Source organism: Euphorbia lathyris, chromosome 2 (genome assembly GCF_963576675.1).
Source record: "Euphorbia lathyris chromosome 2, ddEupLath1.1, whole genome shotgun sequence".
Lineage (NCBI taxonomy): Eukaryota > Viridiplantae > Streptophyta > Magnoliopsida > Malpighiales > Euphorbiaceae > Euphorbia > Euphorbia lathyris.
The window spans coordinates 9,282,159-9,305,088 of NC_088911.1; the positions used below are offsets into that span (position 1 = coordinate 9,282,159).

The 22,930-nt window shown below is 34.1% G+C and overlaps 2 protein-coding genes across 4 annotated transcripts; one reads left to right on the forward strand and one right to left on the reverse strand.

The window, feature by feature from the left end:
* The first annotated feature begins 2,343 nt into the window (after positions 1 to 2,343).
* Positions 2,344 to 7,434, forward strand: LOC136216536 (serine/threonine-protein kinase D6PKL1). 3 transcript variants are annotated; one of them, XM_066003075.1, is made up of 3 exons: positions 2,344 to 2,549; positions 3,680 to 5,020; positions 6,365 to 7,434. In XM_066003075.1, exons 2-3 carry the CDS (start codon positions 3,729 to 3,731, stop codon positions 7,254 to 7,256), a joined length of 2,184 nt encoding a protein of 727 aa, XP_065859147.1. In that variant the 5' UTR covers positions 2,344 to 2,549; positions 3,680 to 3,728; the 3' UTR covers positions 7,257 to 7,434. The 3 variants fall into 3 exon arrangements, with proteins under 3 accessions (XP_065859147.1, XP_065859146.1, XP_065859148.1); XM_066003074.1 differs by having other exon boundaries at positions 2,344 to 2,692; positions 6,365 to 7,433; XM_066003076.1 differs by lacking the exon at positions 2,344 to 2,549 and adding an exon at positions 2,945 to 3,102.
* Positions 7,435 to 13,214: 5,780 nt separating this feature from the next.
* Positions 13,215 to 22,311, reverse strand: LOC136216539 (nitrate regulatory gene2 protein-like). The gene is made up of 4 exons (XM_066003077.1): positions 20,866 to 22,311; positions 20,534 to 20,718; positions 17,437 to 17,660; positions 13,215 to 14,817 (listed from the first exon to the last, which is right to left on the reverse strand). The coding sequence occupies exons 1-4, from the start codon at positions 22,082 to 22,084 to the stop codon at positions 14,031 to 14,033; spliced, it is 2,415 nt and encodes an 804-aa protein (XP_065859149.1). The 5' UTR covers positions 22,085 to 22,311; the 3' UTR covers positions 13,215 to 14,030.
* Positions 22,312 to 22,930: the final 619 nt, after the last annotated feature.

Consider the following 22,930-nt stretch of genomic DNA (forward strand, 5'->3'; position numbering starts at 1 on the left):
CCAATAAAAATTGAACTGTCCGTGGATTGCCCAAACTAGGGGTGGGTACGGTTCGGTTAACCGGTCCATTAGGTAAAAAAATTAACCGAACCGTTATCAACGGATTTTTAACCATCCAAACCGAAATCGGTCCATATCAATCGGTTAACCATCAACCGGTTAACCATTAACTTCGGTTAGGTTTTTCGATTAACGGTTTTTAACCAATTCTTACTAGTTAACCAAAAATCAACGGTTAAATTTTTACCCAAACCTAAATTTTTAAACAATATTAAAATACACAGAATTTTAAAAATTCAAATGAAACGAATTCATATAAAAGTTTAGAATTCAAACATAAGTACCGAACTAAAAAACAATCCATCAAGTTTACATTTAAAACATAAAGAAATGTAAATAATATTTCGTCAAATACTTATTACAACATAAAGCAGTATAATCTACGTTATAAATATATAATCTATGTTATATATTTATATTAATCTATGTTATAATCTACGTATTTATATTAAGCAGTATAATCTATGTATTTACATTTATATTTGCCTTGCCTTTATCGCCTATATTTTTTTTTTAAATTTATATTTATTAAATGGTTTGGTTAACCGTTAACCACGGTTTTTAAACACTTTAATCCGAAACCGAAACCGAAACCTATCTATTTTTTAACCATTAAGAAAACCGTCGATTCAGTTAACCGTTTTTTCCGGTTCGGATTACCGATTTTCGGTTCGATTACCGGTTTGACCGGCTTTTTTGCCCACCCCTAGCCCAAACCACGAAAGTTCCAGGCTAAAATACTTATAATGATGGGCGGGTTTGATGTATCCCCGTTTTTTTACCTGATATTGTCATTGGTTAAAATTTTCAAACTTAGCTCTCCACAAACAACTTATTTTTTTTTCTACGCCTTTTATGGTATATAATAATAATAGAAACTTTTTTTTGCAATAATAATTGTTTGACAATATATATTAATGGCTCCATTAATAATTTTTGTAATTGAATTACATTTTTTTATCATAATTATTACTGGTCTATTAATAATTTCTGTAACTGAATTAAACTTCTAACTGCTTTTGTTTCGTTGTATTAAATAATAGCAATTTATTGAAGGCTTAATATTTATAAACTAAACTGATTTCAGATATTATCAATTAATCAAATTTTACTAAAATAATATCAATTAATTTTTTTTTTACAAATTTGATTTGATTCTAAGAGTTATAAATTAGAGGTTTAAAATGTTTTTTTAAAGATTCAAGATTTAGAAATTGGGGTCTATTTTTTTTGAGTTAGGATTTAAAATCATGTTTTATTTATGATATATAGAAAATAGTTATATATTGGAATTAATTTTAGTAATTTAATTTAGTCATAATTTTATAATTAATTATGATTTTCTTGTAAAATAAAATAAAACAATGGATAAAGGCCAAATTTAACCCTAACATTTTAAATGAAGTGCAAATTTAGTTCTAACGTATGGAATAATGCAAATTTAATCCTAATGTTTCCAAATAAAATCAATTTTAATCATGTACTATCGAAAATTTGAAAAAACTGACTGTTATTTAACTGTCACATTAGACATTCCAAACAAGCGTGTCGATAGATTGAAACAGTTTCGTACATTTTTTGTTGGTTTTTTCTAACTATATTAATAACACATTAAATATTTTACACAGTTTAATATTTTTTTTGTGTAACTTATATGTAACAAATTTAGTTTTTAGCATTTGAACTGAATTTTTTATAATTTTATTAATAATACACTAAATATTTTAGGTATAATTGATATTTGAGAGATCAAAAGTGACCGTTATACAAGTCAAACTGGTTATTATGGTTTTTGATAACGCATGACTAAAATTGATATTGCTTAAAAACATTAAAGTTAAATTTACAATATGTCATACGTTACGGCTAAATTTGAACTCTCTTTAATACGCTATGGTTAAATTTGATCTTTCTGCAATTAGTATTTTTTATGTAAAACGCTCAGTAACGTTCGCATACACTTTATAATTAAATATAGACTGATTAAAATTTTAGAGTGGTGATTTATTTTGTCACGAGCGTCTATTTTAACGCTCCTCGAGAAAAGCCGAAACGGAAATGATACTCCAATCCAATCCGTAACCCAAACCCGAAAACCCGATCACAGAAAAAAAGCTGATCATCATCATGACACGTAGGCAGAGAGAGAACAGTGACCCCACTCCTAGAAAAGCAGTGTAGTGTAGCTCAAAGCAGCAACAGAGTGGATCCCACATAAGAAACTGCGGGTCCCACTAATATCAACCGCTGCTCTTTTCTCTCTCTCCCTCTCTATTCCTCTTCCTCACAGTAACTAAAGTGCAAGCTGTGCCCATACAAAGCAAACAGAAGGAAAAAAAAAAAAGCAAAAGCTTCCAGTTCCAGAGCCACCCTATACAGGAAAAAGCCAGTAGACCGAGAAGAAAGAGTAGTGCTAGATAGAGAGAAGAACAAAGAGCTTGAGCTCTGATCGATCTTTGCTCGCTCTCTCGCTTGCTCGGGCTCTGCGCGTAATTTTTTCTACCGTTTTTTCGAGGTTTCTAGAGAGTAATTTTGTTGATTCTGTGAAAATTGATCAGATAAGGAGTAAAAGTTTGTCTCAAGCAAGCTCTAGGGTTTTTGTGGAGAAGAGATCATGCTCTTTGTTCTCTTGGTGCGTTTTTTGGTGTTTTTGGTTTGAATGCTGCTTTTTTTGTTCGGTTTGCTTTATGCTGATTATTTTGGGGTACCGAGATCTCTTTTTGTTCACTGATTCAGAATTTTGGATTCTCTGCTTTACTTTGTTCTTTTTTGCTTTTTATGTTGTTGCGTGGAATTGAAGTGTTTTGTGAATGCTAATGTGGAAATAACAAGCTCGGGGAATTTCGTATTCTTTGCATAGGAAAAAAAAAAAAGAAACTCTGTGGTTTTGCTTTTACTGAGCTCTTCTTTTTTCGTAATTGATTATTGATTTTCGCTTTGATTGTGAGTGAAGTTAAGGATTTGGTGATTCGCTCGTTGATTTTAGTTGCTTGATACAGTGTGTTACTTGGAGCCTTGTCAATTAGGGTTTTCTTGTTAACGGTTAGTGAGGATTTTGATTTTGAATTTTTTTTTTTTTTGGTCTAGATTATGCGTCTAGATGCTAAGAACTGGAGTTTCATTTTTGTGGACATCTAAATTCTCATTTTCCTTTTTTCTATTTTTGCCACAAAATGTTTCCATTTTTGTTTTATTTACTTGGCTGAAATGAGATACGGTTTGCTGCGACTGCTTCGATGATGTCTTACTATGTAATCATTTTTTGGAAACTGAATCTGCAAAATAGATTTTACAGTGCTTCTTGACTTTAGATACATTTATTGGCATCCAAATAGAAGCTTGGGCTGTTGATGTGGTTCATGGGTGACTTAGAATTTATAGCTCTGCTATTTATGTTATAAAATCCTTTCTAATGGAAATTCCTTAAATTGATTCATACCTATTTAGTTTTACTAGATGGCTCCACGATCCTCCTAATCTTTTGGGTTAACAGAGTTTCTAAGCTTCTTCATGCCACTAGAACTAGAAAGAGATGTAGTATTATTATTAGAATAAATATGAAGATTAATTTATACAGTGAAATGAGGCATCTGCTGATTTTTCCAACTTTTGTTTGCAGGATTATTTACTGAAACATAATTACATGTAATGTTACGTGGTTACTGGACATGGAGAGGTTTCCAGAATCAAAGATTCTTCCTGGGAAATTGCCAGCTGTGCAGGTATCAAATGCATTCATGGCCATGGGAAGAGAAGGGAGTCAGGTCCAGAAATTGCAGACAGGTTTGGCAAGAGAAGTAGTGGGACGATTTAATTCACCAGGCTCTCACGTTTTGGAGTTTCCTGTGCCTTCAAGACCATGGAAGGGAAAAGACTCTTTGCCTGTACATGAAGAGCTGATGTTCGATTTTGTTGCTTCTAAAGGGAGCGATGATTCTTTTGATGAAGGTGGAACTAGTTCTTTTTCAGGGGCTAGTCATCCGCCCGAACCTGTTGATATGGATCTGATGAAAACAGTATATGTGCCAATTGGGCAAAAGAAATCTGAGGCTGGATGCCTAATGAAGAGTATGTCTGTGAAGGGGCCTTTCCTAGAGGATCTTTCAATCAGGGTTCCATCTAAAAAACCGAGTTCTGCTGTTCTTTCTCCGGCAGAGAGTTTGGTTGAAGAACCTACTGACCTAGTTGCTATGCCTTCTCCATTTTCAGTTGCACGTGCATCACAAAATACAGAAGCTTCTCTCCTTCCACCTGATTCAGAGGAAAAGGAATGTGTATGGGATGCTTCTTTGCCACCAAGTGGTAATGTAAGTCCACTCAGTAGTATTGACAGCACTGGTGTTGTCACAGCTATGAGCATTGTCAATAGCTGTGCCAGTACATACAGAAGTGAGGCTATTACAAGTGATGGACTACTAAGCATGGATCGAAACTGTGATAGTACAAAAGGGAGTGTTAGTATTAGAGGGGATTCACTTGAAAGTGCAAAGACTAGCGTTAGCCGTGCAAGTGACAGCAGTGGCCTTAGCGATGACAGCAATTGGAGCAACATCACTGGGAGTGCAAATAAGCCTCATAAAGGAAACGATCCTAGATGGAAGGCTATTCTTGCCATCCGAGCACGGGATGGAATTTTAGGCATGAGTCACTTTAGACTACTAAAACGGCTTGGTTGTGGTGACATTGGTAGTGTGTATCTTTCAGAATTGAGTGGGACTCGTTGCTATTTTGCAATGAAAGTAATGGATAAGGCATCTCTTGCAAGCAGGAAGAAGTTGACTAGAGCTCAAACGGAAAGGGAGATTTTGCAGTTGTTGGATCATCCATTTTTGCCAACATTGTACACACATTTTGAAACTGACAGATTCTCATGTTTGGTCATGGAATACTGTCCAGGGGGTGATCTGCATACTCTGAGGCAAAGGCAACCAGGGAAACATTTTTCTGAATATGCTGCAAGGTATGTTTTTATTCTAAAAGTATTTCTTTCTTCTCAAGCAGTATCTATTTCTTCAATTCTTATTATCCAACAATGCCTTCTTTTGCTTCCTCTTCTATAATGTATGCTGTTTTGTTCACCAAAGTTAATTTCATTACTTTGCTGCCTTTTTGAATAGTTAACATGTGACGAGGTGCTTCAATTGTTGATTGTTCTTCAATGTGTTTATGATCACGACATTTAACATGTAAGATACGAATTGTCCATCTGCCACGCAAATGTCTCTGGCTTGTGTAGCTTTGCCCAACTTCATGCAAAAATTGAATTTTTTTCCAAAATGTTGTAATTTTAATAAGTTATAGAAGTGAGGAAAATGTTTTACCCTTTTGAAAAGAGTAAAACATTTTCCTAAACTATTTGGAACCCTACTCCATTTCTTCTTACCCTTTTGAAAATAGCAACCACCCACCACCTTTTCCCGTTTTCCGGTATTATAGCCAAACAACAACAACAAAGCCTTAGTCCCGAAATGATTCGGGGTCGGCTAACATGAACCATCATATAAAACCGTGAAATATAGCCAAACACCGGAAAATATTTTATTTTCCAACAAAAGATTTTCTTGTACCCAATATTTTTCGGTAAAGAAACAGGGTTTAAATATGAGTTATGCCTATTTCATGTGATGTCAAAAATGTGAATTTTTTCCTAGAGGGAGTAAAAAGTGTATTCTTACAATTCCCTACTGAGTTCAAATAACATATCTCCAGATTAAGCAGTGGGATTCTTTAGAGAATTCAGAAAAAAATAGATAAAACTACTACAACAATCTTTACTTTCTTTCTAGATAGAAATTGTATTCTCTTCTTATATTATGAAAATTAGCTGGAGCTCAAAGTTTATATTTCACTACGCCCCACATGCACAATACTTGCTTCCTTTTAGCACTCTCGGAATTATAGAAAGAAGGGGTTTTGCAGAAAACGTCTTATTGTTGCGGTTAGAATGAGTTCAGAAAATTAATCGGTATTTCCATTCCTGATACCTTTCTGAACGGTAAATGCCAAAATATTATGTGAAAATATTATGTGATTCTCTAATGTGTTTGAACTTTGAAGTTGGTAGTAGCACTGTTTGTTTTAATATTCTTTTCTCTTAAAGTCGGTTCAACTTTGTTGTTGTTAACTGTTTGATATTGCTGGTAGCGCGTAGATGTAAAACGATTTTCTGTTCATAATAGCTATAACTATAAGCTGTGGTTTCTTAATCATAACCGAACACCATATCTATTGTTTAGTTAGAGTAAAACAACAAAAATGAGCTACAAACCAAATGGGCACTTAATAACTGTTTTGCATTCTGCAGGTTTTATGCTGCTGAGGTTTTATTGGCTCTTGAATATCTCCACATGCTCGGGGTCGTCTACAGGGACTTGAAACCTGAAAATGTTCTTGTCCGTGATGATGGCCATATAATGCTCTCAGATTTTGATCTTTCCCTTAGATGTGCAGTTTCACCAACTCTTATAAGATCCTCATTCGATTCCGATCCTTCAAAACGAGCTGCAGGCGGTGCATTTTGTGTCCAGCCTGCCTGTATTGAACCCTCATCTGTATGCATCCAGCCTGCATGCTTTATTCCAAGATTATTCCCTTCAAAGAACAAGAAGAAACCCCGTAAACCTCGATTAGAGCTTGGACTGCCCGGTAATTCACTTCCCGAACTTGTAGCAGAACCAACTGCAGCCCGGTCCATGTCCTTTGTCGGAACCCATGAATACCTAGCCCCTGAAATCATCAAAGGAGAAGGGCACGGCAGTGCTGTTGACTGGTGGACATTCGGCATATTCTTACACGAATTACTATACGGCAAAACCCCATTCAAAGGCTCAGGAAACCGCGCTACACTATTCAACGTAGTCGGACAGCAGCTTAGATTCCCAGAATCACCAGCAACCAGCTACGCAAGCCGAGATTTGATCCGAGGGTTACTGGTCAAGGAACCACAACACAGACTAGGAGTAAAAAGAGGTGCAACTGAGATCAAACAGCACCCATTCTTTGAAGGAGTGAATTGGGCTCTAATAAGATGCAGCACACCTCCGGAAGTGCCCAGACCGGTCGAAGCTGAACTGCCTGGGAAGATGGGGCCGACGTTCGGAGCAGTGGAGCCGATCGGGGTGGGGAGTAGCAGTAAAAGGATAGTGGGGACAGACATGAAGTCTGGGGGTAAATATCTGGACTTCGAGTTTTTCTAGTACAGGCTTATTGTGATGGTGTTGTATTGTATTAGTTTATTATATGCCTGTATTTGTTCAGTGTATTGATGATGAACTTCAGGTCACCTGCCTCATTGGAGGTAAAAGAATTAAAATTGGAAATGAGTAGCTTTAATTTACAGGATTAATTTTAGGTTTCTTCACCCAATGATTAATTTCTTTTCTTTCACATTTAATTTAAAGGTAATGTTCTAGCTTTATTTTCATTTGGGATGAGTATAAAAGTAACACTATTGTTATAAGTTCGTCATAAATGATATAATTTGATTATCTAACGTTGCCAAATCGAGAACTGGTTTGTAAAGTAAGATTTTTGCGGTTTTTTACGATTTCATGATTTGTTTGAGAATAAAATGTCCTTAAACCTGATATAATATTTGAGTTTTTAATTTTTCTTTGTTTTTAAATGTCTAATATGTGGAGAATTTTAGACAAGATGAGATTTGTATGTATATATATTTTTAGGTTAACACATTTATTGTCTCTGTACTTAGATTCAAAACTTTAACCCACTTCTTGAATTTTTAAAAGTTTCAAATGATTCTATAACCGTGTTTAATTGCATTCAATAATTCTATTTTTCTAAATAGAATTTGTTTTATAGAATTTGTGGAATGCAAAAAAATGAGATGTTTCGTCATGTGTAAAAAAAATGTCAAATATATAAATAATTAAAGTTCACGAAGTTAACGGGTTATTGAATGTAGTCTACGGGCTTAGATACCCACCCAGGCCTTTAGTGGCACTTCCATCCCTACTGAAAAATGTTATTTATTTCAAGATTTTCTTGATTTTCCAATAAAATAATAAATCATAAAGACAAAGACAAAAGACAAAAGACAAAAAAAAGAAAAAAAAAAAATTCTCCCTTATAAAGAAAGGTGTAGGGGTTGTATCATTTTTTCCCTTGGCCGAGTTTAAACAATGAAAATTGATCACAGGTTCAGTCCGGTACAAATCTGTTAAAACCCACTTATTTTTTGGATGGATTTGGAATGGATAAAAATACCACAGGTCGGTCCAGTCCAATCCACCTATTAATATTAATTATTAATTATATATTAAATATTTAATTTTAAGTATATTTTTTATAATTAAAAATTATGCATATATTTTTAGGTGGGTCTATATGGGTTGCACTTGGGATTTGATTTTTAAGTTCTAGCCCAATCTGACTTGAGCCCGTCTAAATTAATATTGGGTTGGGCTGGGTTTGGACTGAGAATTTTTACATAAAAGCCTGGTAGACCTAGTCCGAGCCTGGTCCAGCGCGATCGATGGACATGTCTAATTGAATGTAGTTAGATAAAAATAAATGATCATTTGAGACTATTAAAAGGCGGCAAATACATGATGCTAGATGTATGAAAGCTATATTTTTTAGGTCTAATACATCACCGGCTCCCTGAACTCATCCAAAATAGTAGATTTGCTTTTTGAACTTTACAAGTGTCTCACCAGCTCCCTAAACTTGCTTATTTCGTATCACCAGTTCCCTAAACTTGTCCATAAAAGTAGATTAGTTCCATAAACTTTGCAAGTGTCTCACCAACTCCCTAAACTTGATTATTCTGTAACAACTAAATACAAAAACTTATTAAACATAAATTCTAAAAATACGTCTTCATCTATTCGAGATGTAATTTTTTCGCTTCTCCTACCTTTCAACCTATTATAAGAGTTAGTGTTCCATGTTTGAGAGATTGAATTGATGAAAATCGAGAGTTAGTATTATGGTTTTTGTATTTGGGTGTTATAAAATAAGCAAGTTTGGTGAGTTGGTGAGACACTTGCAAAGTTCAGGGAGCTAATCTACTTTTATGGACGAGTTTAGGGAGCTGGTGATACGAAATAAGTAAGTTTAGGAAGTAGATGAGACACTTGCAAAGTTCAGGAAGTCAATCTACTATTTTAGACAAGTTCAGGGAGCTTGTGATGTATTGGGCCTATTTTTTTTATGTGTTGACATGACATTTTCATACTATTATCATTTTGACATGACATCCCTACTAGAATACCTGTTCAAAGATAAATAACATGATTAACACAGTACAAGTATATTTGATTTTATTAGTCTCTTTTTCTTTACGGTCATCTAATATTGACTTAAAAAATTGGCCGATTTCCTAAACTTTAGGATGACTCGTTAGCTCTTGAACTTACTCAAATTAAAGTGATATGATTAACCTGCTATGTAGTAAAGCAAGAGATGATTTGGATAAGTTAAAATGTTTATCATTTTCAGCAAATTTAAAAGGTTAATTGGTCAATTTAAGCAAATATAAAAGGTTAACAGATTACTTTAAATAAGTTTAAGGATTTAATAAATCATTTTTATGTAAATTCAGGTGTCTACCAAGACATTTTCAAAGTTTAAGGGGGTAATCAATTTTTTTGAATTAAGTACAAATTAATATGTATTAAGTTTTTTTTTTTTCAGCGGAGTGCTTAGGAATAAAAGCAATGGCTATGAAATTAGGATAGACGGATTCATCAATCCGGGATTAAGAACCGGTAAGTGATATCTTTAAATCTTACTTAGCTTGGCATGGACTTATAGGGTTGTTAACATAGTAGTGATTTCTCGTCCTCGTTGGAGATCTGCCCGAACAGGAATGAGAATTCCCTAAAAAAAATCTCCATAGGATGGAGATGAATGATTTTTTATCCTCAAAATTAAAATAGGAACGAGATGGGATATACTCTCTCCACCTTGCAGGACTCGATCACCAACTTTATCGGAATCAGAATTATTAATAAAAGTACGTATATTCATTAAATATTATTATTAATTTTTATACTTATTAAATATAAATATACTACTAATTTAAAAAAAAAATTATACATACTATTTGTATTTGATTAAAATGTTGATTTATTATAATTTTTTATTTTATATAAGTTTATTTATTTTAATTAATATTAAAAAAATCCCCTCGCACTCCAAAGGGGCAGGGATGGGGAGAGATTTTTTCTCAGTTCATATATGAGAATTTGGATCGGGATTCCCTAAGGTTGCGTTTGGTACATTGTAATGTAATAAAATGAAATGAGATATTATTAATTTGTGAATAAAGGTTCAAATTGGCCCTCAAAGTTGGCATGGAGGGTCAATTTAGCCCAAATCAATTTTTGGATATCAACTCATCCTTTAAAGTTGGTCTGAAAGGTCAAATTAACCGAGGATCAAGTCAGTCCTGAAAATATAATATACCTGAACTTTATAATTTTACATTTTAATACTTTGAAATATATTTTTATACTTAAAACTATTATATTCTGTACAGCCGCAGAACACTTTGGTGTCGGACACATTACTTTATGTGCCAATGCAGAATATGAATGCACTAATACTATTTTGAGGGTTCAGTGAAGTTTTTTCTATCTCTGTTTCGAAGAGTTTCTCTCAGAATTAATTGTTTATGGCCCATACTCCTAGTTCAAGATATTTCTTTTGTCGGTGCGAATTTTACCTCTATTTATTTTTCTCACATTTTATCACTTAATATAATTATTTCATTAATAAAAAATTTTAAAATATAATGTAGTATAATTAAAATTCTAAACTCAATTAATTCTTATCCGAAATTAGATATTAAGTTACACTGACGCATAAAGTAATGCGTCGAAACCAAAATGTTCTGCAATTGGAGAATATAATGATTTTTAAGTATAAAAATAGATTTCAAGTATTAAAATGTAAATATGATAAAGTTCAGATTTCAAAAATATATTATATTTTCAGAGCTAATTTGATTGAGAGTTAATTTGACATTTTCATTCAATCAATTTTAAAGACTGAAATTTTAAAAACTTAGTTGATACCTAGAAATTGATTTAGTATTGATTTGGACTATTCACCCTTCATACCAACTTTGAAGGCCAATCTAAAACCAGATATTTTCATTTGTACATTGGGTTATCTTTATTGGGTTTTGGTGGAAGTTCCTCTTACAATGTGAACACTTTCTGATCATGATAAGATAAAACAAAATAGAAGCTGTCAAAATTAACCAGATAAGATGAGCTTCTTGTTTTTGGGATAATTGAAAAAATGGATATGTTACATTTATGGCAGTTTGAATTATAGAGTTATTAACAATGTGAACCCTGAATTTTATTTTTTTAACATAAAGTTCTTAAAATTTTGCACTGTTACAGTATTCTTGAAGTCTAAATCTACTAAGAAAATTGAAAATCAACGAAATAGAATTTTAACTAGATCAATGATTCTTTCTCTATTCATATCAATAAATTATGATAAAAAAACATTATTGTATTTTTTTTATATATATATAGTTTGTCCAATTCAAGGCTTATCAGAGCTCTTTCGATAGATCCTCTTCCAATTAAAGCTTACGCTAGAATTCGAACTCAAGATCTAACTTAAACAAATTGAAGTCATTGACCATTCAAACCAAGGTTAATTGATAATATATTAATTGTTTTAGTCGCATATAATTCATTCTTTACACTTTATTTTTATTTTTATGGCGACTCTTTATTATATATAAGAGTAAAATAAGTGGAGCACAGATAAAAAGTAGTGTAATGTCAATTACACAATAAAAGTTAACAGTTCTATTAGAAACTTAACCTAATTAACAGAAACCCAATTCATAAAAAATTAAGAAAACTGTTAATTTTTTTAAAAACCTAGTGACTTTACTTTCATATTAGTTGAGATTTCACAATTTTGATAAATTACAAAACAAATATTATCAAATAATAAGTCAGAGACAAAAAAAAAAAAAAAACATTTTAAATATATCAGGGGCAAACATCACCAAATAATATCTCACCAATATTTTGAATAAACCACGTGGCTAATAATGATTTAAGACTTAATAATATATAGTTTAAGGGTCATAAATGTGATTACCCCGAACATCCAAACCAAATGACTAGTAACGACTCATATTTATGAGGCTCAGTAGTTACAGTCGTTAAAGACTTAACTGGAGCCCAATCAACCAATATAGAAGTCAAATAACCAGACACAACAAACTTACAACACTCTCTCAACTAGGGCTGTAAATGAGCCGAGCCGCTCATGAACACGGTTTAGAGACTCGATTCGTAAACGAGACGAGTTTGAGCATGACAAAGCTCGACTCGAAAGCTCGCGAGCAGACTCGGTTATAGGCTCGTAAACAAGTTCATAACCAAGCTCGATTATAATGTTCACGAACAACATTGATTTAGAGTTTTTTTTCTGAATCATGATCAGATCACTTCATGCCTTCATCACATTCACTTCTCCTCCCATACCTCTTTTCATTTCCACCTCCCTCTCCTTATAATATTTTTTATTTAATGACTAAAAGAAGGTTTTTAATGCTTATACATGTAAAATTGTATTATTTCATTTGCTAAACATGTTATTACTTCGTTCGTGAACAAAAAAACGAACTGCTTGCAACAACTCATGAATAAAATAAATGAGCAGCTCACAAGCTAAACCCGTGACTAAGATAAACGAACTGGTTCGTTAGCAGCTAGTGAACAAACGAGTTTCTAAACGAACCCAGCTCAAACAAAAATATAAGCTCGGCTCGAGCTCATTAACATTATGACGAGCCGAGCTTGAGCAGGCCAAAGCTCAGGTAGGCTCAATTACAGTCCTACTCTCAACATTTATGTCCTTGCTTAAAATGATTTTAACGTTGCTTCAACTTGCTTAAACTTTTAATAACGCGTAGTGTTCGATATCACCACGTGAAAATAAGAACTTAGTTGTGAGCGTTTAAGCAAGTTAAGGAGGTGATGAGATCATTTTGAAAGTTTAGAGCATCATTGGATACAAGAAGCTGTATATGTATTCAGTTATATTTAACAGCATGGACGGATCTAGTAGCGTCAAGAGCGAACTTAAACACCCACCGATCGCTAAAACTCGTTTTAGTAACTACACTCATAGACATTAGAATATTCCTATCAGTGAATCCTGAATCCGTCAAATGCGTATAATTTATTCATGATGCTGAAATATTTGAACCTCTGACAACAATTCAAAGCAAATTCCTGTACAGAGACATTTCCCTCCCCCTTGATGTGAAAAAAGGAGTACAAAATGGCAAAAAAAGAAACAAGCTCCATATATTTACATGTCAAAAATCCCTCCCCCCAAAAAAGAATAATCATAATAATAATGGCAATTATCATGAGAGCCCACAGCCAAAAATCCCAGCCCTTATGATCACTTCCAACTTACCGCAAAAATCGGGTAAAATACACATAGTCGGTGAACTATATCGGTTCGGTACTAATATTATTGGTCCCAAAAACTTCATTTCGTGATATAAAAATCCTTAAACTTTACATTATTTAACGGTAAAGTCCGAATCAAAGAAAGTCCGTTAAAAAAGTTTAACGAAATGATAACCGGAATAAGTTTGACATACATCACTGACTCATTCTCATATCACATGCATTACTGTCACATACCTATTTCCAGGTCATCATTTTGTTTGTTTTATTAACGGTTTTTCATTAATTTATACTTTAATGCTATGTTGCACGGAAACTTCTCTTCCCTATCTATGTTTTGAAGACTGTGTTTTAGAAATAACGTTCCCGATATCCATTTCCATTTCCGTGCAGCATGGCTTTAATGTTAAATGATATAAACTTCAAAGGTTTTCACGTCACGGAATGAAGCTTAGGAGCCATAATGTTAATACCGCTATATTTCGGGGACGTGGATATATTTTACCCCAAAAATCTAAGGAGAAAAATTACATGTATATATATCTATTTAATGGCATAGGAGCGGGTACATACCGATTCAAGTGCCTCTGTAAATAAGGAAGAAAAGCTTGTTAATGCTTGGAAAACACCAGGCAAACCCGTTTGAAGATTATTCAGTGTCATAGCTCTTGTCACCTCCACTGCCTTGGCATGCCTCAACATCTCATCTTCCACCCGCCTCTGGCACGATGCAAGCTCTGATTTCTTCTCTGCTAATGGATCCCGAGCATCCAATGCTTGGCCGTTATCAGGTCCGGTATCAGGGATTCCGATTCCAACCATGGAGTATGAGTGATAAAACTTCCTTTCGATATTCCGAAGAGATGAAGCTTTCTTCTCCAGTTCCTTGGATGCAGTTTCGGTTCTCTTTCGAATTTTAAGCTCCTCTGATTGTTTTACGGATATGACATGAACGACGTTGATGAAGCTCTTGATAGCTTCAGATGCAACTGTGTCTGGGACTCGGTCAAGAGCGAGTTTCCACTCATCGCAGAAGCCATATGCATCAGAAATTTCGACATTGCCATTCAAGTTTTCGTCGCTGACAGGAACAAGGGTGAGCTTGAACCAGCTATGGACAGAGTGTAGAAAGTCACGCTGGAACTTTATAAGGCGACAGAAACTAGAATGCCAAGCGGCGACAGCTGACTCGAGATCACGAGTCGCCTGCTTGTGCAATTCGGATGTTGAGTCGCCTTTGGTTGATCGGTTCACAAGGCCGCGAACCTGCTGCACAATGTTGTTCTGAATATCATGGTACTGGTGCATTGATCTCCACATGTACATGAATCTGCATAGATTATATCAGATAAGCAACCACCTAAATAGGTTTAAATTACAACATTATGACTCCTAAACTTTATTTCATGATAAAAGTATTTGAACTTTACCCGAAAAGTATGACTCCTAACTAAGGCCCCATTTGTATACCCAAAAATATTGTGTTTCGAAAAATATTGGGTAAGGGAAAATAAAATATTTTTCGGTGTTTGGTGGAATTTTTTTTGTTGGAAAATAAGATATTTTCGGGTGTTTGGTACAACACCCGAAAACCGGAAGATGTGGTGGGTGAATGTTGTTTACTGAAAGGTAAGAAGAAATGAAGTATATGATTCCAAAAAGTTAAGGAAAATGTTCACTCTTTTCAAAAGATCACTTTCTTCATATATTTTTTCTGTTTACTAACCTAAAATATTCTGTTAACTTATTTTCCTAAACAAACAAACACAGTAAAGTCCAGAAAATATTTTCCTGCACAATATTTTCCGGCAAACAAACATAGCCTAGAATTGAAGTCCAAATCAAAGATGATCAGTTAAAAAATTAACGAAATGAGGACTTGAAAATAAGTACTTGACAATAATTTATGGTGACTTATCAATGATACAGTTAAACTTGTTCAGTCATCAGTGAAACTTTTTTATTTGGATTTTAATGTTAGTATAATGTAAAGTTAAGGACTTTTACGTCAAGAAATGAAGTATAAAGTCATTAACATTAGTAGCACTATAAGTCAGGATCATAGACGTATTTTACCCGATGTACTGGCTTCAAATCCTAACTACTGTCACAAACTAACTAATTTCCCTCTCTTCCTATACTGAATATAGATGAGAGCGACTAATATTTCCCCTAGAACAGTCATTATTTAATATCACCATCTGATGTTTGTGTTAACTACCACTAGAATGTCCCGCTGTTTGAGATAATAACGAAAAGCTATTCTTGAACCTTAGCTATCAACTTAAAATTTTGGATCAAATAGTTCATTGACACAGTAATAGAATCTCATAGACCAAGGGATGAAGGTTCAAAAATCCTCATAACTCTATTTATTAATGAAATTTCAACGGTAAGATGAACATGTGTTGTTATACACAGAGATTCGCGTGCGAAAGTGTGCCACAAATTAATAATTTGGGTCAAACGATTCTTAACCCCGGAAAATTAAGATTTTGGCATGCTTATAACATGAGGACTGTTTGAGTTAGAATTCTCTTCAAGAAAACAAAATAAGTGATGGTGAAGCACATATTAGTCAAGTCCATTAAATAGCTCTAGGCCTCAAAGATAAGCGGAAAGACAGCAGCTGTAGAAAAGCAGAGTTGGGGCCACTCTCTTATGTGAAGGGGAAATAAATGATTGAAAAGTCCAGGACAATAATGCACATGTTGCATATCAAGTGGCAAAGAAAAGCAGTGCCTTAAATGTTACAGGGTTACACCTACCAAAGCCAAATGCTCAATGACACAAATTATTTTAGGGCATAATACATCCCTAACCCTACTCCCAAACTTCTAGAAAATAGGGATAAAAATATATTCATGACCCTAAACTATAACGTTACTAATATTATAGTCCTTAAATCATGAAATAAAAATCATTGAACTTTACATTATATTAACACTTTTAAGTGTAAATTAAAAAAGAAAAAAAAAATCATTTAAAAAATGATGACCTGAAAATAGATATTTGACCATAATTTATGACATAGATAAGTCCAAAGACTTTTAGGTCATGAATTGTTGGTGGTGCTATTGTTTAGGTATTTTATCCCAGAAAAGTGTAAAAATCCCTCCAACTTTGAAAACGACCGATTAGCCTTTTAAAATTGCTTAAAGTGACATGATTACTCCTAAATCCTACACAACAGAGCAAGTGGAAATTTGAACAACTTGAAACGTGCATCACTTTAAGCAAGTTTAGGAGACCAATATAGCACTTTAAGCAAGTTCAGGAGACCAATATAGCACTTTAAGCAAGTTAAGGAAGTCAATAGATCACTTTAACCAGGTTCATGAGAACAATAGGTCACTTTCAGTAAGTTTAAGGAGTTAATCCATTGTTTGCAAATTGCTGCTTTTATGGCCAATTTGAAGGGATTGTATGTGTATTAGGCCTTATACTAGATATGAGAAAAAGCGGTATACCAAATTAGAATTTGCTTCAGCAGCATTAACTAAAAGAAAATTGCAACATGCAAATAGTTTGAGCTTTAGACAAGAGAGGCCCAGATAGATATGATAACCCTTTTATGAAAAGTACTTGATGGTTAAGGGATAGGTAGAATATAGGATGAACACATCAAGCCCCTGAACTTGACCTTAAAAACCGGTAGATTCCCTGAACTTTAAAGATGTCTCATCAACCCCTGAACTTGCTTAAACTGACGTGATAAACCCCCTAGTGCTACGTGGCAGAATAAGAGGAAATTTGGGCAAGTTGAACTTTAAACAAATTCAAAAGGTCAACAGATCACTTTAAGTAAGTTCCGGAGCCTGTAGGTCACTTTTAAGTAAGTTGAGAGTCATTAGGCCAAGTAAGTTCAGAGGCTAATCAGTTTTTTGGACCAAATACAAGGTGGCCGGAGACATTGGATTTTCCAGAAAAGAAAAAGAAAAGAACGTACCCATGACACAATTCAACCAGCTGAGGAACAAGATCAGTGTCTCTAAGACCAACAATGGCCGTTGAAGTGGTGGAAACAGCCTGGGAAGTGACAATAATTAGAGACTGCAGCTTATTTATGGAAGTCTTGGTCTTGTCAAGTTTCATTCCATCTTCTCCTTTGTACTCTTGACTCTGAAGTGTAGACAGCTTCTTCTCATGCTCAATCTTTACTCCTTCTCTATCCTGCAGTTTATGGAACATTTTTTATATTAACCTTCATCAGCATTTGTAGATTAGAAAAATCTCCTCTCGCTTACATAAAGTTGCAATATAAATAAAGTATTGTAGAAAATTAAAGAAAACCACACATATCTGAACCGGGTAAAATGCACCTACAATCATCTAATTCACGATTTTCTTTCAATAATAAAATCATTCCGGTAAATTCGTTTACAAACTCATTGGAATATTGATGTGGCACAAAAGTCAGGTAACTATATACCAACTATGCATCATACCATGCCAAACTCTCTGATTTTTTGTGACTGACTTAACATAAATGTAGCAACTACATGTGTTACATGACACACCATACGCCACAATTTTTTTAAAAAAATCACATCCTTATCCGATGTGGTCAAATGTCTCTCGTGTCAGGTTAACATTTTGGACAGTTTTTTTACACAAATTGGTAGAATGACTTTATTGAAAGGAAAAGAAGTTTAATAATCTTTGTGAAATAGACCCCAAATTTCAACCATTGTGCATATTACAGTACACAAACCAATCTGAAAATATAAGTGTCCAACAACTTTAAACCAATAAGCACTTAAGTACTGAAAGTTGTTATCAAACAGGCCCTAACCATTGATCTACCAAGCCGTGTTTGGTAAATAAATGTTCGGTGTAAAATTAAAGGTTTGGACCACTTTTAGAGGTTTGACTAGTAAAAAATTTCTAATAGATTATAGAGGTATTTGGTGAAACAATTTGACAAAGCGGATTGGGCTCAAACCGCTGATTTTGAAAAAGTTGATTTTTAAACATTTATATTAAAAGATTCTTTATCCCTACTTACTACCTTTCCCTAACAAAAATAACCGTTGATCAAATTCATTGGACAGCCTAACATACAATAAAAATCCTGGATGAATATAAAACTAGCTTTGTAACTTCGTCATATGAAAGACTGTCTGCACATAGAATTCCATTTTGGTAATAAAATTCCAAAATTATACATAAACTAGTAATCTTGATAAAAAAAATATATGGTAATTTACATGAATCCAGTAACCAAAATTTAAAAATTGATCAAATTCATTGACCTCTCTATTTACATTAATAAAGATATATTTCCTATATTTTCTATAATTTTTATGTATTAATAAAATACATTAATAAAGATATATGTCCTATTGGGTAAATTACATCTATGGCCATTGAACTTTACCCATTTTAACATTGTAGCAACTGAACTTTAATTCTTAACAGTATGGCCACTCAACACCTCAAAACGACCGTTGACGGCCTCAAAATAAAAAAAATCGAAGAGTTAATGATATTCTAAGGAACTTTAATTGTTGAAAATTTTCGTTTTGAGGTCATTTAGGTGTTGTTTGGTTAGGAGAGAGAGTGAATTTTTAGAGAGAGAAAGCTCCAAAAAATGTGATTTTGGAAAATAAAAAATGTGGTTTCATGATAAATGTCGTTCTGAGCAACTTTAATTCTTGAATATTTTCATTTTGAGGTTGTTAACGGTCATTTTGAAGAGTTAGTTAAAATTGAGTGGCCACCGGTGTTAAAAAGTGTAAAGTTCAGTGACCATACTGTTAAAAATTAAAGTTCAGTGGCCATAATGTTAAAATGAGTAAAATTCAGTGGCCATGGATGTAATTTACCCATGTCCTATTTTTTCTATAATTTGTATGTATTAATAAAGATCTAAGAATACTTCTCATTATTTTAAATATATTTTTATATATTAATAAAGACCTAAGTTGTAGCATGTGTATAAGACGTTTTCATTAGGAGGTGATTAAGAATATGACGTATTAAATACTAATTTATAGTAAGAAAATTGTTTGTAATCCTATTGATAAACATAAATATCTATTCATTTGCTCAAAGTTATATTTGTCAATTAGCTAATCACTATTTAAATGAAATATTAAAGAAAAAATTAATCATAAAAGATAAATGTTTTTATTTGTTAGACAAATAGCTATTAACAATAACTAAGTTCTAGCAAATGAGCTAAGTTTTATCAATAAGGTTTAGCTAGTCAAATTAGTTAAACGAAAGGATAATCCCCTTAAAAAAGCTAATGTAATAAACTAACCGTTGAACTCTATTTGCTAAAAAGGTTCTACAACTACCAACTTCATTACCTTCTCAAATAACAATAAATACTCAATACTCGGTCAAAATCCTGTTTTATGTGTGTGAAATCTGAATCGGATACCTCCACATGGCTGACAAATGTGCACAAGCTAGCTGTACCAATCACAAACATGATCCTAAGATGCTCCTCTTGCAGTACTATCAAATAGACAGAACTCCTATTTTAACTAAGAATAATTACCAATTTCATATTACATCCCTATTTATCTGGTTCAATATTACTAAATATAAAATAAAATAAATATTCTATTTATTAAAACATCCCATTATTTGAGGATATATTAAAAAATATCTATAATATTTAATGTTTAATACTTTCTTGTTTGGCGTGTTCACACATTTTTGTCTATATTTATGGGATGGGATGGAAGGAGTTAGCCAGTTCACTCATTCCAGTAGATTGTCATGGATGATATATTTCAAATTGATGATTTCAACACAGTGGATAGGGGCTTTCTCAAAAAAAAAAAAAAAAGGATAGGGGTATTTTTGTCAAGGGGAAATATAAAACAAAATAAAAAAGTATCCATCTTACGCGGTGGACTTGAGCAATCTATATTCCAGTATTAGTGCATATCCTAGTCATTGAAACAAACCTGTTTTTCAAGATAAAAAGGGCTTTGAAAAAAGTCATCTTTTTTGAAAAATTGTCCCGTCGGTGAAAAGTAAATAAATAAAGAAAAAACAATAAAAAGGCGAAAAAGCAAAAATAGTACCTTGACTTCGTCGTAGAGTTTCTTCTCCCAAGCCAACAGCCGTTCCATGGTGGAACAAAGACTTTTCGGCCCACCCGGTTCATTCAGCGAACCGGTGTCCAGCCGATACTTAACTGCTAGAGGCGGTTTTGAGGTCCAAGTAGAGCTCAGATTGCTCAACATACTAGTAGAATGGTACACCGTTTCTGAAATATGAATTCTCAAATTAAACGGAAGTTGTTGATGATTGTTCGTTAGAACATTAACAATAATCGAATTAATTATGGATTATGCAATTTTCAACAGAGGAATTGAAGCAGAGCAAAAAAAAAAAATCTCAAAATAAAACATACTCTTCAATTGCCGGAAACTTCGATCGAGCTGAGCGCGGCTGATCTCGAGCATTTCGGATACCTGGTCCCCGGCGGCCGCAGCCTTGTCGAAATTCTCTTTAATGGATTCTACAATCTCTTTCAAATCTTTATGCCTAACAACCATTTTCATGTCGGAAATCTCTCGAGTCCTGAAACTCGCCGATGAACCAGCCCCATCGGACTTTGTTGCGGACTTAGTTGTATTACCATAGGCTGGCTGCTGTGTCACCGACTCCGCCCGCACAGATGACCCGAAATTCGACCGGGTTCCGATCTCGGATCTGGACTCTCCATCCTCATATTTTTCCTCATCTTCTGATGAACTTGTTGTGCTATAATGATCATGATCTCCCCATTCACTGCATTGAACCTCCTCTCTTTCAGTTTCCTCGTCGACGGTGCTGTTCTGCTTTGTATTGTTATTGCCGCTAGGGTGATTGTTGTGCTTCTTATTCTGTAATTGGAAAAAATCATACTCCGATCTCTCGGTTTCAGTCTCAGTCTCAGTTTCCGATTCTTCATCCTCAACATCGTCAGTGTCTAAGTGGTGTTGTTGACGTTCTTGGTGGTGCTGATTACGGTTATGAGATTTCCGATCGAAGAATTCGGAGTCTGGAGGCGAGGGAGGGTAAAAATTCTCCCAATTCCAAACAGAGGAGGTTTGCGATGGTGTCCTTGAATATGTTGAATTCGCTTGATAAGCAGTAGGATAATCAAAATTTCCAGTGAAATTAGATTTCTGACTTCTCGGAGAAGAAGTAAAACTCGAGTCAGAGAGTATATGAGGCAGCTTCGGAGGTTTACGGCGACGATAAGAGGCAGACTTAACACTAGAAGCGGAGATAATATGAGGCAGCTTCGAACTATCCACAGTAGGAGAAGGCGAAAATGCCGGCGCCGGCGGTGGAGGGGGGTTCGGCGACGGAGCAACAGGTGGCGGTATATAATTAGTCGAGGAAGGAGGAGAAGGGTTATGAGAATGAAGGAAAACGGCAGGGGTTTGCTCAGAAACAGTGAGTGGTTCACCAGAAGCAAAAGAGCAAAGAGCAGAACCAGTAACACGAAGAGAACGGCAATAATCGGCGTGAGCGGCGGCGAGGTGGTGACGAGCGAAGACAGCTTCCTTGATAAGGCGGCGGCGCTCCTTGCAGCGGCGGACGGTATCCTCGTTGTCGAGCTTAGACGCTGTACAACCCATCCAGAAGAGAGAAAAAGGAAACCAGAAACAAGGAAAAGGTAAATTCAGGCCTAGGCAGAGGCAGAGGCAGAGGCAGGCGCAGAGGGTTCCGGTCGGAGATGGCGCGTTTTTCGGTGGTGGCGCCGGATTTTAGCTTGTTTTTCTCGTCTCTCTCATTTCCTTCTCTAGAGTGAGAAGTGAGTGACAGAGTGGAGGGTTATAGTTGGTCTTCTTTGAGACTGTTGACGTTCCTAAAGTGGTCTTTTTTATATATATTTTTCAAAAAATTAAAATATATTGGTTTTTTTGTTAAAATGTTTTTTTTTTTTTTTTTTTTTGTAAAATTAGAAGTTTTAACCTAATTAAATTTCAAATAGTGTTTAGTAAAAAGAGATACGATAAAGTTTTGAGTCTAAAATATAATTTTGAAAAGTTAGTTTTAGAAGTTTTTTCAATTAACTTATTATTCTATTTATTTTTTAAGGATATTTTCACCTCTAACTATTATTATTTAACCTCAAATAAAAGACAATCAGTTAACATCAATTTGCCAAACATTATTATTGTCGAAACATAATTTATTGTTTTTTATAGTTTGTCCGATTTTTTAGTTTGGGATCACCAGACATTCTTTAGGTGGATCCTCTCCCAATTAAAATTTTTATACGTTAGGACTCGAACTCGAAATCTGAAACGACTTGAAACATTTAACTATTTAAGCTAAACTTAATTGATTGTAAACACAATTTATTAATCTCATTTTTAAATTTTTAATTTTTATTTTATTTTGTATAATAATTCAAATATTTTTAAAATTAAACTGTTAAAATAAATTTAAATTAAACAGGTATTATTAAAATATAAATA